This window comes from Peromyscus leucopus, chromosome 8b (genome assembly GCF_004664715.2).
Source record: "Peromyscus leucopus breed LL Stock chromosome 8b, UCI_PerLeu_2.1, whole genome shotgun sequence".
NCBI classification, from domain to species: domain Eukaryota; kingdom Metazoa; phylum Chordata; class Mammalia; order Rodentia; family Cricetidae; genus Peromyscus; species Peromyscus leucopus.
The window spans coordinates 102,922,423-102,939,308 of record NC_051086.1 but is presented as its reverse complement, the minus strand read 5'-3'; the positions used below and the strand labels follow the sequence as shown (position 1 = coordinate 102,939,308).

Sequence of the window (16,886 nt, the reverse complement as noted above, 5' to 3'; positions counted from 1 at the left end):
GGCAGAACAGCAGGGAGGGGGGCTAGAAGGCACGGGCTGAGCCCTGCAAGGAGAGGTGCAGAATCCAATCCAAACGCTTCAGGGCTGGGGCCGGGAGTCGGATCTCACCAAGACTCGCCTTCTCATTTTTCACATTGGATAATTTATTTCCAAGCGATTATATCCACCAGAGGGGCCCCGGCTTAAATGCCGGCAGATTAATTTTCCTGCACGGGAGCCAGTGTTGCTGGGACCGGGGACCGTGCTCCTGGGAAGCGGGGTTGTGCGGCTCTGCCTCACGCCATGCTCTGCTAAGCCCCCTCACTTCTAATTGCTTGCTCACCAGACTGTGAGAAAATAATTGCCACTATAAATTTTTCCTCCTTCTCTGCATAAAATATTTGAAGGGACCAGCACTTTTAAGAAGCAGACTCGACACCACGAGGGAAGCAGGGCATTCAGGAATGCTGTACTGCCCCCAGACGGGCCACCTGCCCTGCCTGCCACCCACAGACTCTCCACCCCAGCCATAGCACCCTGGCGGGAGTGGGAGAGACAGTGCTCTGGGGCAGGATCTGGCCGTGAACCAGAGAAAGTAAGGCCAGCACAGCACCAGGGGCTCCTCTGCCACCTTGCAAGGCTGGTGGAGCCATGCCAGAGTACAGGAGTAGCCTAGGCTTTACCAGAGGCCCTGTCCTGCCCCTGTCCCTGTGAGAGCTGGTAGAACCACCCGAGAAACGGCAGAATGTTCCCAATCTCAGGTTCCAAGTCCTCACCCTTACACTTCACTTGAGAGGGGCAGAGTGCCCAGGAAATCAGGGAAGATGGGCGGGGGCAGTATCAACCCGTACAGGGAGGAGCCACCCTTGCCCTCTTTGCTTGGCACTCAGGACTCTGAGGAAGCCCCACCCACCCAACCCATACACCTCTGGGAGACGGTGACAGGCTACCCTGGCATCTGGTGGCCACCCACCCTATACTACAACATGAGGTCCACAGGTCAGACCCCAGAGCTGTGTCTCTTTTCTGAACACAGAAGGGATGTGAGGGCTCTATATGGTGGCCTGAGCATGAAGCACCAGGAGAAGCAGGAAAAATGCGGTTGGGCATTACCCAAGACCCAGCTACACAGCAGGTCATTTCCATGCAGCCCAGTATCAACAGGGCTCTGTACGACTAAGACGTAGCCACACCCGGAGGCAAGGCTCACCCGCCTCTAGCAAGACACAGAGGAAGAAACCTGGTGGTACCCTGATGTCTCTGCACCTTCACCCTGAGCAGACAGCCTAGGGGAGATACTACACAGGCAAGGGGGGTGGGGTTCATAGCGACGGCCGGCTGCCACCGCCACCATCCATACAGGTAGTCTGAAATACAACCGGCTCACCTTGTACAGGCGGGGGTGCGGTGCCAACGCCCACCTGATGGGGCTCCTAGTCCTGGGGGGCACCATCCCAGCTACCTGTGAGCACCCTGACACCCACTCCAACCCTGAGGAGTATTGCCTCAGGCTTCAGGGAGCATCACAAATCCTGGCCCCTCGGGATCCTTACTGCCACCAGTGATGTTTGTCTCTGATTGTCAAAGCTGCGGGGATAAACGGCCAGCATTCTCAACAGAAGAATCCTTTCAGACGATGAGTAATAGCCTTTATGGAATTTTTTGGAAGAGTCCTCAAAGCCTCTCCTTCCTTGAGACTTGCATCCCATGGAGAGCATTACAAAGAAGGATGTGGGTGCTAGGTAACTCACCTAGAGCATCCACGGGGCCGAGCTTCCTGAGAGCATGGCCAGAGCCTAGAGACCTGGCCCCCCGGGGACCCAGCTACACTCAGCGGTCCGCTCAGCCCTGGGCGGCTGCCCAGGAAGACACCTCAGGTCTTGAGGTGAGAAGAGCACTGTGCTCTGGGCTGGGTTCACTGAGGGGCGGAGTAGAGCAGGGCTGCCCTCCCCCATTCAACCTGAGGCACCAGGAAGCCCTCCCTGGGGACAGGCTCCACCAGGAACTCCACATGCCCATCCTGCCCAAATCTAGCAGCCGCCACTGCTAAGTCCACCACACGGTACTGGTTGGCAAAAGCCAGGCCCAGGAACACGGGCTTCTCTGTCCCAGGGGTCTCCTCCGTTGCAGAGCTGCTTCCTGTCCGCTCCCGGCAGTGAATCCGGAAGCACCGGGCTTGGAGCAGGAGGTAGGACCAGTGTAGAGTGCAGCTGAGAAGGAGCCGGGTAGGGAGGCCCTCGGACCCCGAAACCAGGGGGATCCAGCGGATCTGTGAAATGGTGACATTCTGCACCCGGGGCAGAGGGGTCAGCAGGCTGTTGGCATCAACCACCTGGAAGGAGAGGTTTGTAAGGCCAGATGCCCAGGAGGACAAAAAGGGGTGGCATCCCATGTGGAGACACTCCTCAGTGCCTCCATCCACCCTTCCTCCTCCCCAGGGACCCAGACACTCCCCCATCCACCCCTTCTCCCCACAGGCCCAGCTCCCACATACACACCTGGATCTCTCCAAGACGACAAATGAAGCTCTTCTCCTCCCGGCTGCCACCGGGTGGCCGTGAGAAGCTCACCAAGAGGTCCTGAAGCAGGCACCCATGCAGGCTCACCTCATAGCAGCTGAAAGAACACACAGGCTGCTCACAAGCCAGCTACGGGGAGGGCCCGAGCCACAGTATGAAGGGGGAAGCATCCGGAGGGTACCCCAGGTCGTGGGGCCCAGGACTACAGCAGGGTCCTACAAGGAGTGTCCTGGTCTGTCTCACTGCTGCTGAAAACCGCGAGGGTCAAACCAAGGCCTCTCCTTCCCTCTTGTTCTGGGGTTTTTCAGTAGGGGACTCTTTTTTGTTTTTTTTCCTGGTTTTTTTTTTTTTTTTTTTTTTTTTTTTTTTTTTTTTTCCCAAGACAGCGTTTCTCTGTGTAGTTTTGGTGCCTGTCCTGGATCTCTCTGTAGACCAGGCTGGCCTCGAACTCACAGAGATCCACCTGCCTCTGCCTCCCGAGTGCTGGGATTAAAGGCTTGTGCCACCACTGCCCGGCAGTGGGGGACTCACATTCCTTAAATTCTCCCATGTGTGCCCATCGCCTTATGGGGACTTGTCAGGGGAGGACTCACCGTTGAATCCAGCCCCCACTGAGCTGCTGGCCACAACGGCTGGCCCATCTGGCCAGCTTGGTGGGGGGCACCCGGAGGGGTCGGGGGCTGTGCCTTGAGCCAGTTTCTGCTAGAAGACATGGGCTTCAGAAAGGAGAATCCCACAGGAAAACCCAAGAAGGGCAGGTTGTCTACTTAGCAAGGCATTGTGGGAAGGGGAGTCTAGGTAAGATCCCTGGTGGGGCAGTGGGGGGAGGGGTCCTAGGAGACCCTGGTGGGGCAGTGGGGGGAGGGGTCCTAGGAGACCCTGGTGGGGCAGTGGGGGAGGGGTCTAGGAGACCCTGGTGGGGCAGAGGGGGGAGGGAGGGGCCTAGGAGACCCCTGGTGGGGCAGAGGGGGGGAGAGGAGGGGGCCTAGGAGACCCCTGGTGGGGCAGAGGGGGGGAGAGGAGGGGGCCTAGGAGACCCCTGGTGGGGCAGAGGGGGGGAGAGAAGAGGGCCTAGGAGACCCCTGGTGGGGCAGTGGGGGGAGGGGGCCTAGGAGACCCCTGGTGGGGCAGAGGGGGGGAGAGGAGGGGGCCTAGGAGACCCCTGGTGGGGCAGACGCTTGGAAAGATTTTGGAGGACCAGTGGGCTGTGTGTCTGGGACTAGCCAGACTCACTCATCCTGGCTATCTACCACCTTGCCACCTCCACAGCCCACTGGTGTGCCCATCTCAGTGTCCTGCCCGGAAGGAGACCTGTATTCAACCTGCCCAAAAGGCCATGCTGCTTAGCAGGGTCACAGAGGAGTGCAGGTAATGACCACAAGCAACAGATTCCACCCAAGGTGGGAGCAGCCCCGCCCCGCCCAGCAGCCCGCCCACAGCAGCCCCGCCCACAGCAGCCCCGCCCACAGCAGCCCCGCCCAGAGCCAGGACCTTATCCACCTCCTTTCCATGAAGTCACCCAGCCTCTCACCGTTCAACACCGAAATGCCACCCACATGGCAGCTGCTGGCATCCCCTGTTGTGAGCTCCAAAGCCACCTGGACATCTGTTGAGTCTTCAAACTTGTACACCATCGACAGGAAGAGCTTGGGTGGCACTGGGACCAGCAGGGAGAACAACCTAGAGGAGAGAAACCCCACTAGAGGAGGAAGAGAGACTGCAGGTCCTCCACCAGCCCCTCCCTGCCTGGGTCGGGAGTGGGGTGGCCAGACACCTGCCCTGCTGTGGCCAGGACCCTGCTGTGGCCAGGACCCTGCTGTGGCCAGGACCCTGCTGTGGCCAGGACCCTGCTGTGGCTAAGACCCTGCTGTGGTCAGGACCCTGCTGTGGCCAGGACCCTGCTGTGGCTAAGACCCTGCTGTGGCCAGGACCCTGCTGTGGCCAGGACCCTGCTGTGGCCAGGACCCTGCTGTGGCCAAGACCCTGCTGTGGCCAGGACCCTGCTGTGGCTAGGGCATTCCCTATGGCCAGGCTCTGCTGTGGCCAGGACCCTGCTGTGGCCAGGACCCTGCTGTGGCCAGGACCCTGCTGTGGCCAGGGCCCTGCTGTGGCCAGGACCCTGCTTTGGCCAGGGCCTTGCTGTGGCCAGGGCCCTGCTGTGGCCAGGACCCTGCTGTGGCCAGGACCTTGCTGTGGCTAGGGCATTCCCTATGGCCAGGCTCTGCTGTGTACTGGAAGCTCCTCATTCTAATTTCTTCCCATGCATCTAAGGCTGCAGCCACACGTTGGGAAGGACAACTCAGTGGGTCGTTGCAGACTCCTGCATGACAGATACCCCACCCGCTGACACAGCTATGCAACACTTTAGAAGGCTGCAGAGGTGTCTTGTGAGGTGTTTGACTACAAGGTGAAAGATCTGAGGTCTAACCCTGTCGTCACTTGGCTCCTGCAGACCCTCGGCCTAAGTTAGCTGCAGACACAGAGGACAGAAGGCAGAGATCCACACGCCTCACCCAGCACTCACCCACCTCACGGCTACATTGTCAACCTCGGGTGGGATCAGGCCCCGGAGCAGCAGAGAGCTGCCTCCATGCCAAGCGTCGGCCAGACAGCAGTGTGTCTTCACCCAGCCCCGGCTGTCTCCAGCCAGTTTATGTTCACCAAAGAGGGGCTGGATCTCTTGGGCACTGGGGTGGTACCAAGGCCCCACTGCCTGCTCCTGAAGAAAGGGGGTAAGTGAGACATGGGGCAGGGCAGGGGCCTCCTCTGCAGAGGCAAACAGAACACAGTAAGTGAGGTAGGGACAGGAAAGCCACACACAGCTCTCCTGCTCACACCCTTTGGCTTCCCCCTGCCCACCCAGCCAGAGGCCACACGCAGAGAGGCCCACTCCCACCCCATCCTGAGCACTGTGACCCACGCACCTGGCCGTAGCAGACTCTTCGAGTCCCCAGGCCCAGGCAGAAAGAGGTGACAAAAGGCAGGGAGCTGATGCTGTGTGTGGGCAGGAAGCGCTCCAGCAGTCTCCAGAACCTGACAGGGACAGAGGGAGCTGGGGTGAGGGGGCTGCTCCACATCCCTGCAGCCCTGTGTGAAGCTGGGGGGATCTCTGACAGGGGCCATCCAGGGAGCCTAGGGCACCCGGCTAGGGGCAGCCAAATGACATCTGCAGGAAGTGGTTGTCTCCTCTGTTCCCTCCTGCCCAGAAGGTCTCCAGCATCCTCCCAGGGAGCTGCCAGTGGCCCCTTTGTTCCCATTGGATCCCCCTCATCCTCCAGTCACCACCCCATTGGAGAGGATCACTACACAGCAAGACCGGAGCTACTCCCAGGTATCCACGGCAGCAGAGACGCCCTCTCTCCTGCCAGTTCGCGCAAAGCCCTTGGGGACTCACTTGTCCTGGTTCTGAAAGAAGTCATTCTTATCCAGACACTCATACACCCAGCCAGGAGCAAACAGCGCCACTGAGAAGCCATGCTTACGAATCAGCTCCATCGACTGGGGAAACAGAAACCAGGGAGATGCCCAACACTGTGACCAGAGTCCACACATGCTTCCTGGACATCAGCTCACAGGGAAGGATCTCTCGGGGTCAGCTAGGAAAAGCTCTCCTCACAACTCCAAGCAGAGGGTCTTGGGCTTCATCCCTCTTGTCCCATAAGCCAGCTAAAGGAGGGTGTTAGAGAAGCAGCTGAAAACATGGCAGACTCAACCATGGAGGTGCTGTCTCGGTGGACAGAGTGGCTGAGCTCACTCTAACTCTCTACCTCCTCCTCTCTCCTCTTCTCTAGAGTCACAGCAGGTAGAGACTCTGCAGTTACCGGGTTGTGTAACTGTGTGCTGCTTAGTTTTAACTGTCACCTTGACACAATAACCCGGGAAGAGAGTCCCAATGAGGGACGGGCTACACTGGGTTAGCCTGTGGGCATGTCTGAGTGTGGACTGTCTTGTTGATTGACGCAGGGAAGACCTAGCCCATTGCAGGCAGTACCATTCCCTAGGCAAGGAGGTCCTGAACAGTGTAAAGAGGGATAAAGCTGGGTGTGGTGACCTTTAATCCTAGGAGGCCAAGACAGAAAGATCAAGGCCAGCCTGATCTACACAGCAAGTTCCAGGACAGCCAGGGCTGTATAGGAAGACTCTGTCTCCAAAATAAGGAGAGGTGGGGGAAGGAGAAGAAAGCTGGCTGAGAATAAGCAAGGATTCATTCCCTTTCCCTCTGGTCTTGACTGTTTGATGGGACAGTCACCGACACCTGCCTACACTGACGGACTGGAGCCTGGACTGTAACCCGAGATTACACCGCTGGGTCTCCTGTTGCATTTCGTCAGAGTATTTTATCACAACAGAAGTGAAACAAGGGCCCTGGATTAAATGATTCATCTACAGCTTCCCTCGGGACTGACAGACAGGAACTGAGGCTGCTGCTCACCTTTCCACCCTGCTGAGACAACTGGTCCCAAACACGAGTGCTTCACCTCTGTGCACTACAGCCCCCTGCACACCCCCTACGTCCACTGAGTGGCATGAAAGGTCACTCAACGCACTCCAAAGCACGTGGCCCGGGAGGGAAGTCGGTGTCTGTGGGATGATTCAAGAGTGGAAACAGGTCCTTCAGCCCATCTGACTGGAGACTCAGGAAGAGACACAGGAGTCCCAGGGTGCCTTGGTTTCCCTTCTCAGGGACAGTTCCCCTTTCTTTCCTTTGAGGTGCTAATGAGAATGGAAGGTTCCCCAAGGAAGCGGCCACCGAGGCATACAGACCAGTAGCCCTGGTGCGGGGCAAAGGTCACCACCTACCTTGTCTGTATCAAAACGACCTCCGACCACATTGCTCCGAGCAAACACATCCACGCCCACATACACGTCAGCCAGGCGCTCCCCGGCCTGCGCCACCATCCTCTGCAGGTGTTCCTCCCGCCAGTTGTAGTTGGTGAAGAAGCCATCGCAGGAGTCAAAGAAGACCCTGAGAGGTGGCAAGGACCAGCTGAGGCCATGCGCAGCTGGACGGGACACCCATCTGCCGTCAGCTTCCCTGATGCTCAGGCCACACCTCGCCCATGGACTGGGGCTGCCCATGACTACAGTCTGCAGCATCTGGCCCTGTGGGTACTGATCACACCTGCTCCCTCCTCCCCAAAGCTGCCCACACAGGATGTCCTGTAACCCCGTCCAGCTCCTCCTCCTGCACGGCCACCCCGGCGCTCACCTGTTCTGTTCATTGAGTTCATCCTGCCATTTGAGCTGCCCACTCTGTACCACGCTGTCATACCAGAGCACCAGACCTCCAGGAACCTGCTGATGGAGCTGTGTGGTCAGGTACTGGAGAAATGGAGGTGTGTTCCCCACAGCAGCTGGCTGCAAGAGAGGAAAGGAGATCAGACCCTTGCGAGGCTGGGCATGTCTGTCATGAGAAATAATCAGTATAGTTGAGAAGGGAAGCCACAAGACCCAACACCACCAAAAATGCCCCTTGTCCCACAACCACAAGGGAGGAAGGACCTAGCTATCCTTGCTAGACAGAAAAGAAACTAGCCCAGAACTCAGGACAAGATAAAAAGCAACTGGAGGGGTCTGTGGCCACAGAAAAGCCACACAAGCCTGAAGCAGGGATGGGGAGAAAGCATGTGGCCACACCGAGGGAGGAGGCAAGAAGAACAGAGCCAAAGAAGCTCATGGAGTAGCTGGGCTCTCCCCTCCCTGCAGTCAGAGACAACACAGACGGTCCTAGCTAGGATGCGAGAAGCGGGTCTTGTTCCGTGGGCTGGAGCTAGGTCCGGAGCAAGAGGGGTCACGCAAAGGGATGAGGGCAGTGGAAACTAGCAGAAAGGATTTGCAAAGCAAGGGGCGGAGGGTCAGGCACCAGGACAAGGCTTCAGTGCTTACGCTCAGAGAGTTCTCGATATTGATGAGCCAACCATCGAAATGAAAAAACTGAGCGATCTGGACCAGCCGATCAGCCACTGCCTGGTAGGAGCGCTCATCCCCAGCCAGGAAGGATTCACAGAGCCTGCCTCCCTCCTGCCACTCTGTGATGAAGGTCCCTGTGAGACAGGAGATGGAGAGAGCTACATGGGTGGCTCTCCTCTGAGCCAGGGCTTGGCCAAGTGTGCTTCCTGGACATCAGGACTACAGGAAAATGTAGACATTCCATCAGTGGTACTCTGGGATGTAGTCACAGAGGATGCAGGACCAAGCTGGACAGGCATCATTTTGAACCAGTGGTTGGCAAACTATGGCCTTGGGCCTGACCCAGCCACTGCTCGTGTAAGTAGTACTTTCCTAGAACGCAGCATGGCCCCTCTGCCTACCTGTCATCTACAGCCGCTATTATGCTGATCACCACCACAAGGACCGATGGTCCACCCCGGGAAAATGCACGGACGCCATCCTAACCCATGGACGTGGCTACATCACAGGATCACCCAGCAGGTGACCAACCCTGGCTCTTACCCAGCACGCAGACCCCATGCCGGTGGGCGGCGTTGGTCCAGCACACAGGGGGGATGGTGACCGTGTGGTGGCTGAAGTACACGAAGATGTCGATGTACTGCCAGTGGTAGAAGGAGTACGGAGTCTGCACCTCTGAGCCCTGAATGAACCTGGAAGACACTGAGCGGAGTCAGGTCCCAGGAGAGAGAATCGGGACACAGTGATTGCCGGGGGCGGGGGAGGGGGGGAGGGGCGTGCCATGGGTGAGGTGTCTCTCTTCAGTTCTGGTCACTGGCTCTGACTGAAAGCCTGCTGTGTAAGATCCTGTGTGAGAGGAACAAGAGCAGGAACTATCTGAGCTCTTCTGTCAAGAGCAGCCAGGAGCAGGAGCTGGGGTGACAGCCAGTCGGCAAAACGCTCGCCTTGTGTGAGTTCCCTCCCCAGAACTGACTTTAAAATAAAAAATAGAAAGTCCAGGTATGGTAGAGTGTGCTTGTACTCCCAGGGATGAGAAGGTGGAGAGTCCCAGCTAGACCAGCCTTGTCTACTTGGTGAGTTCATGGCCAGTGAGGAAGCATATCTCAAAAATAAGGTAAAGAGCACCTGAGGAATAACAGCCAAGGTTGCCCCACCCCACCCCACCCCACCTCCATGTGCACACACTGACACACAAAGACCAGTGAGGGGGCGCTAGGCGTGGGGGCATCTGAGGCAGAGGGACTAGAGGTGGAAGCCAGAGCTGGGCTATGTAATGAGTTCTAGACCAGACGAAACTACAGAGCAAGACCCAGTGTTTGGGGGGACAATCATTCACCAGCCAGGGAACTGGCACAGGCCATGGATCTGCACAGACAGCATTCTTGCCTCTGTGAGCAGAGGAAGCAGGAAGCAGAAAGGCTGGGTGCAGGCCCCAGCTCCGGCTTCCGCCCCGCATGCAGGGTCAGCAGTGCCTGTGACTCCCGGGGTCTGCGGGTTGGTCACGCCCCAGATGGGGCAGTTGGCTCTGACTCAGCTTCCCATCACCCTGCCCGAGACTCTTCTATAATGTTCCAGATGTCACTCGAGCTAGCCTGTGCATAGCTGGCAGAGAGAGCACAGGAAGCCAGAGCAAGAGAACCCAACAAGGACAGCGCTAGGGGAAGCGCCACAGACCCATCTGATGAAGACTGCTGGGCCAGGAGGCCTAGAGATGTGGCCGGCAGTTCTCTGCAGGGGCAGCCTGAGGAACTAGCCGTCTCTGCAGCTAAGACAGACACGGCTCACCCAACTCCACCTTGCTTCCGCCACGGGAAGCTTAACCTAGGATTGAGTTTCTCTCCCTGAGGCGTCAGAGGCCCATCTAGAACCTGCTTTCCCAACTGCTGCCCTCTTCCCATCCTAGGGCGGCCAGCGAGACCAGTGCTGTGTCAGGAACCCCACCTGTCTTCCAGGTACCCGCCCATCATGTCGTGGCACAGCAGGGTCCGGGGCCTAGGGCTGCTCAGTGGGGGCTGGCGACGCTCCAGGGGCTCCAGGGCGACATTGAAGCCATCCTCCATGAGCGGGGTCCACGCCAGGAGCTCCTCCAGCGAAGATAAGTAGAAGCTGATAGGTCTGGTTTTGTCCTTGTCATAATATCTAGCTGGTCCACGGAGGGAAACAGAAAGGAATAATGGAAATCAGGGAATTCATGCAGATGCTCTGACCCGACAGAGGGAAGAGTAGGGCTGCAATGGCCATGAGGACATATTAGTGGGAGCCTCGGTCACCTCACCTGGTAAAGGGTCCGGGGTGAAACTGACCACATCTCTAAAAACTGCTTCCTCTTCTTGGTCCTCTTTGATCCTAGGCAAAGGGTGGGTTTTTACAAGATTAATTTTTGTTTTTACAAGATTAATTTTTGTTTTTACAAGATTAATTTTTGTTTTTACAAGATTAATTTTTGTTTTTGATACAGGGTCTTGCATAGCCCAGGCCAGTCTGGAACTTTCTCCTTTCACCTCCCAAATGCTGGGGTTATGGGGATGCTCCACCATACCCCATTTATGCTGTGCTGGTGACCACACTAGGCTCTGAGCATGTTAGATGAGCTATCAACTGAGCTACATTCTCAGCCCTCTGAAAGGGTAAATAGCAGTTAGAAGCAAATGGCTAGCTATCTCTGGACATGGCCTATAAACATACACCAGAGGCATGCATGGATCCAGAGACTGGAGAGCTGGGGTTCGTCTTGTTTATTAGCCACCAGGACCTGCTTCTGCTTGGACAGATGCCAATGGCAGCCCACACCTGCGATTTCCCCACCCAATAGGCAAATCACACACTGAGAACCCCAAGATAGGCACTCCCTAGGGTCACAGGCCTTCTGTGGCCAAGGGTCACATAGGGTCTTCAAGTACTAGTAAAATTGAAGGCCCTGAAAGGGCAGAACCGGCTTTATCTCCTTCCACATGCAGGGGCATGGAATATTCACTGGGCCCCCAATGTCCACCAGTGGATAAGAAAAGAAAAGCACCTTGGCTTCATGAAGTCACAGTGTGAGCACACCATAATCAGGAAACATTCGTTTGTCATTAAGTTTTAAAGTATCATTTTAAGAGTAGTGAGAAGACGCTATAGTAACCTTTAGGTATGGCAGGCATCGAAGCTGGACTCCCCTAAACCTCCCAGGGCCCGAGGCCATCAACAATGACTTGAGCTCCCTCCATAGGATCAGCCATCGATCACTGACCCATGGCCTCCGTAATTAAAGGAGCCCTTGGCACTGCAGAGGTGGCCAGACAGCAGCAGGTTAAAATGGAGATAGAGTCCTTCTTTTTCTGTGGGGCTAGGGCTCAAACGCAAGACTTCCACATCCTAGGCCAGTGCTCTACCATGAATCTATCCTAAGACCTTCCATTTTTATTTTAAGACACGGCCTCACTAAACCAGGTTGGCCTCAAACTTGTGATCCTCCTGCCTCACCCTCTCAAACAGCTGAATCACAGGCTGTGTCATCGGGCCATGCAAACCACCCCCTTTCAAATTTCATCCCCAGACTTCTCTCTTCCAGATGTCCCTCCCTGCTGATGCCTTTATCCTTCAGCTACACCCAAAGGAACTCAGAGCGATCCTGCCTGCTCCTGTTCACCTTTGTCACCGTATAATTCCTCCAATAAGAAAGAAAGGACCGTATTAGAATCTCTTCCACCCAGAAAAACCTTTCCATCAGCCAGCAACCACCGTATAGTATGAATGGCCCATCTGTCTCACTGCTGAGGGTGTAAAATCAAAACGGGACAAGCCAAGCCTGCGCTAATAACTTCCCCAGTATTCTTCAGACCAGGGGGTTACTACCCCAAAAGGAACAAATCCCCAGACCAGAAGGGCATGCCTGTCCACTCCTGACTTTGTGCCCATTCTGATCCTTTCCACGTGGATATCCACCAACCACGGTCCTCCTCCTCATCCCTAAAGACTCAGTTCAAATATCACCCTAACAGAAAGCCATCCATGTTTGGGACTGCCTGATCTATAAGCCAAAGGTATGGTAGCCATGGCGCCAGCCTTCCAGGACGCGACCCGGTGGGCTGGGACAGGGTCCGTCATGGGTCAGGGACAAGGGCGCTGCTAGCTTGCTCAGGTGGCCCGTCTGTGGCCAGGGATGGAAGGATAGAGGGACGCAGGGATGGAGGGAGCCCACCGCGAGCAGTGGACAGTGTCTCACTGTGCAGGGACAGGCAGCATGGCCACCCCAGCCCAGACCGGAGCTCAGCCCAGCCGTGCGCACCTCCGCCCCGGCCTCCGCCGCCCCGGCCTCCGTTCCGACTGGTCCTGCGCCTGCTTCTCCGAGGCTGTGGGGCCTCTCTGCTGCGCAGTCCCCTGGGTCAGCACTGGCGGGGGATCCATGACCACCCGCGCCCGCCGGCCGCTAGGGCCTCCGGACACCTTGCTCCAACAGCCAATCGCAGGCCTGGGCCTGCCCCTGCCGCCGCTCTCAGCCAATGGAGAGTGCGCAGCGCCGCGGCGGGCTTCTTCCGGCTGGAATCAGACCGCGCTCTGCAAGCGGGCGCATGGAGCAAGAGTTAAATAACCTGAGGGGGCGGGGCTAATGGGCGGGGTCTGGGAGAAAGGCGGGGCCGCGAGGATCCAGAGCCTCAGATTCTAAGAGATCCCCAAGAGCGCCTATCTGTGTGACCTGGCGTTAGCCGCAAAGCTCTCTTCCCAGTAAATTGAGGTGCAGCCCAGACAGATGAAGGAATCCGCCAGAGACCACCAAGTCAGTACACGGTAGCGATGAGCCCTGAAACTTGGCCACATAGACCAGGCTAGCTGGCCCTGGAGCTTCCCTGGATCCGCCGTCTCCACCTACCATCTCCAAATGCTGGGATTATAGGCATATGCCACCATACTCGGCTTTTTTATTTTTTTTAATTAAAATATAATTACCTGATTTTCCCCTTCCTTTCCTCCCTCCAACCCTTCCTGTGTACCACACTCACTTGATCACTCTCAAATTCATGATTTTTATTTCTTTAATTGTTGCTACATATGCATGTATATATTCCTAAATATATAAACACAACCTGCTCAGTCTCTATAAATGTTACTTGTATGTATATGTTTTCAGGACTGGCATTTGATACTGAATAACCAACTGGGGAGGGGCTCTTCCTGGGGAAAACTGTTTCCCCCACTCTCAGCATTCTGTAGTTCCCTGTAGTTATCTGTCGAGGATGGGGGCCATGTTAGTCTATTGGTGTCATCATTGTCCAGGTCTTGTTTAAGCAACCATGCTGATGAAACTTCACGGATGTAACTTCTCTGCCTTTTCTAGGAGGCACAACTAGACTTAAAACCTGTTCAACAAAAGGAAAATCATGTCTGGCACTAGTGATGTCAGAGGTCATGGAGAGGAACGTACAATCGGCACTTCACTAAGGCAGCACGGTGCTGACTCTTTAACCCAGGTTCTGGACTCAAATCCTGGTCCTAGGGCTTGCAAAGTTAACTCAGGTAAGCCAGCTGAGCCAATTCTAGGTCCAGTGATGAGATTTTAACTCAGTTCTGCTAATCACGCTGAAAGAGTAATTCAGAGCAACATAAAAGATAAAACTGATTCCCATTCGTACATCAGCAAAGGGCTGACGATTGTCTTTTCTCGTTAATCAACAAAAGATGAAAAGAGGTGTTATAGTGAGCTTAGGGTGGGGTTCAACAAAGTCTAGGAAGTAAGAGGCAGGTGGGGGGAATGGGGTGGGAGGACAGTGACACTCCCTGGAGCGACTGTTTGCATCATCTACCCTGCACAACTTGGAAACAGCTGGAATGAACCCGATAAGATGGTGAGCATGGTGGGCGTGGGTAGTTTCCTCCTGAACACATTTCCCACTCCCACGCCTGTGTTCTGCAGAAGTATACCCCGCCAAGTATGCAGGGCCCAGGAAGCACAGGAGAGATTCACAGTGAACTTGAGGCTCCGTGTTCTGAGCTGTGGGAAGTGCTAGGAGATGAGGAGATGGCTTCTGCCTGAGCCCAGTGTCCCTCTGCAGCTTGCCCAAGCCAAGTTAACTGGGCCTCTTTATTGCTGTTTGCAGCCTTTGAGCTTTATGAGGCCCCAAGCGTCCATAAACGCCAAGGGTGGGGACAATGACTAAGGTGGTTGACTATGGCCCCGTTCTGTTGTTGGCTAGCCAGTCAACAGGGAAGAGGCACTGGGGAGCAAGATAGAGTGATCTACAGGACAGAGTTGGCAGGACACCTCTTCCCACTGATCCAGTGTGGGGAGGAAAGCTCTGTGTGGGGCTCAGACTGTGAGAAGGTAGCAGGTCACCCAGCTTGGGCCACTGTCCCAAAATGCAGTTATCTAACGTGAAGCCTCGAGGAAAGAAAACAGCTATCTTGAAAGCTGTAATAGATGGGAATGGTTCCACCTCCGCCAACCTTCCACCTCTGTGCTCTACCCCCTCCAGAGACCTGTGCATCCAGAACAGAGTTACAAGTGGGTAGGTAGAAGTGGCTGGGCTCTCGGGTTAGGTCTGATACCTCCCCACACACACCCCGTGCCCCCCACACCCTCCCACCATGCTCCTACAAGGTCGTGATAATAGGCCAGTCCTGTGAAGGCCATATGACTGAAGGGATCAGCTTCTCGGACTTAGATGTCAATGGTCACGTCGCAGCCAGAGGACAACATTCCATAACATGGCCTAACTCTTTCTTGTCCCCTCCCTCTCAGTCCCCTCCACCCCCGCATATTGCTCCAGAGATCAGAAGCACGAAGACAAAGCAGTGAGCGTGAGTGCTGGCATGTGAGGCCAGAGGTCCGCTGCTCTGAGTGGGCCCCCCACTTCTCTTCCCCTGCTTCCTGCTGGCGGCAGGGTGAGTATCTGCCAGTATGAGGATCTGATGGTTGGAACTGGCAGCCGCTTGGGTCTGTGAGAGGGTACAGAACAGTAGGACAGAAGCAGCCTAAACTTTGATGGAACAGACAGTGTCAGCCTGGACCACTTCATGCAGGCTCCCCCAGGAGAAAAGCTGTGATTGAAGCCAGAGCAATCTCTGTGTCTACGAGGATAGCTGAATCTGAGATGATATGGGACAACAGTTCCCGGAAAGAAACAGCATTTTGTAAGCTGACTGACTAATTAAAACTTCCTTGATGATTAAGAGTTAGAATGTTGCGGGATCTAATCGCAAATGATCTGAGCTATCTCGGCCCCTGGAACAGCCGCCTTTGTGTGACTATTAGGTAAATCTTTGGAATGTACAAACAGGGCCCTAGGTTCCACCAGCCCCAGAGCTAAGAATGTCCCAGGCAGCACCCGAGGCCTATAGCAGATTCCTTGCGCGCTGTAACCACCTACCTGAAGTTTCCAACAATATATTTGAAAAGTGTCTTCATCTATGACTTCTTTATTCTGTTACTACAAAAGCTCCATGAAACTGCTACCACACTGAGATGTTGAATTTGGGGTGACCTGAATTTTTTCTCAGTCCATGATCACTGATATTTGGCTCCAGAAATAACTCTTTTACCCCACTGAGGTGAGGGCTGGTGTTTACGTCAAGGACTGACTGTATGTGTTCCTTGACTTCTCCTGATAAACACACTGTCGATTGAAAATATTATCAGTCGGGAATACATTCAGGGGGCTGAGGAGGGGCTGGTGGGTAAAGTGCTCTCTGGAAAGCAGGAAAATACGGGTTTGGGTCCCCAGCACCCATGTGAGAACGTGAGTGTGGTGGCAAGTGGTTGTAATGACAGTGTGGGAGGCTCATTGGCCAGCCAGTCTAGACAGCCACGTTCGGTGAGAAATCTTGTCTCAGAATAGAAGTGCGGGGGGGGGGGGGGGCTGAAGAGATGGCTGAGCAGTTTGAGAGTGTTTGCTGCTCCTCTAGAGGACCTGAGTTTGGTTCCCAGCACCCACATTAGGACAGCCCAAAATTGCTTGTAATTCTAACTCCAGGGGATTCAGCGCCCTCTTCTGGTCTCCACAGGCATCTACACACGTGGCACACATTTAAATATATATAAATATTAAATATTATATAAATATATATATAAGCTTTCTAGACCTGGCCAAGCGGGAGGCGCCATCATGGGTGTTGAAATTCAATAAGGACCGAAAGGTTTGGCACAAGGAGCCCAAGAGCCAGGACATCTACCTGTGGCTGCCAGTCAAGCTGTACAGGTTTCTGGATAGACGAACCAACTCCACTTTCAATCCAGCTGACCCTGGCGTCCCCCAAGGGCCATGGCACCATGCTCCTGTCTGGTCCTTGGAAGGACTGAGAGGTATAACGACATTTTGTCAAGGCCCCAGAAACCCTGCACAGCCACACCAAGCCCTGTGTCCACTCTAAGTTCCAGTGTGCCAGAAGCTGAAGGGCTGGCCACGGTTACAAAAACTAACCCTGGATCTTACTACTGTTATTTAAAAAAGCCTTGGATGTGGAAAAGCAGGGTAAAATAAAATGAAGCAGCATAGAAAATAC

The 16,886-nt window shown here is 55.3% G+C and overlaps 1 protein-coding gene across 3 annotated transcripts; it reads right to left on the bottom strand.

Annotated features, from left to right (window-relative positions):
- Positions 1-1,606: 1,606 nt before the first annotated feature.
- Engase (endo-beta-N-acetylglucosaminidase) lies at positions 1,607-12,937 on the bottom strand. Of its 3 annotated transcripts, none has more exons than XM_028892571.2 (14): positions 12,679-12,937; positions 10,684-10,754; positions 10,350-10,551; positions 8,952-9,100; positions 8,385-8,542; positions 7,708-7,856; positions 7,299-7,464; positions 5,893-5,996; positions 5,423-5,531; positions 5,027-5,217; positions 4,030-4,178; positions 3,092-3,200; positions 2,478-2,595; positions 1,607-2,311 (listed from the first exon to the last, which is right to left on the bottom strand). In XM_028892571.2, exons 1-14 carry the CDS (start codon positions 12,795-12,797, stop codon positions 1,895-1,897), a joined length of 2,211 nt encoding a protein of 736 aa, XP_028748404.1. In that variant the 5' UTR covers positions 12,798-12,937; the 3' UTR covers positions 1,607-1,894. The 3 variants fall into 3 exon arrangements, with proteins under 3 accessions (XP_028748404.1, XP_028748405.1, XP_028748406.1); XM_028892572.2 differs by having other exon boundaries at positions 3,092-3,197; XM_028892573.2 differs by having other exon boundaries at positions 10,350-10,547; positions 12,679-12,699.
- Between the last annotated feature and the right edge of the window lie 3,949 nt (positions 12,938-16,886).

Coding starts and splice junctions, on each gene's coding strand:
- Engase (XM_028892571.2), bottom strand. CDS start 12,797: ATGGATCCCCCGCCAGTGCTGACCCAGGGGACTGCGCAGCAGAGAGGC. Junction 9,101..10,349: donor GGCGGGTACCTGGAAGACAG/GTGGGGTTCCTG, acceptor AGTGTCTTCCAG/GTTCATTCAGGGCTCAGAGG. Junction 4,179..5,026: donor GTTGACAATGTAGCCGTGAG/GTGGGTGAGTGC, acceptor TCTCTCCTCTAG/GTTGTTCTCCCTGCTGGTCC.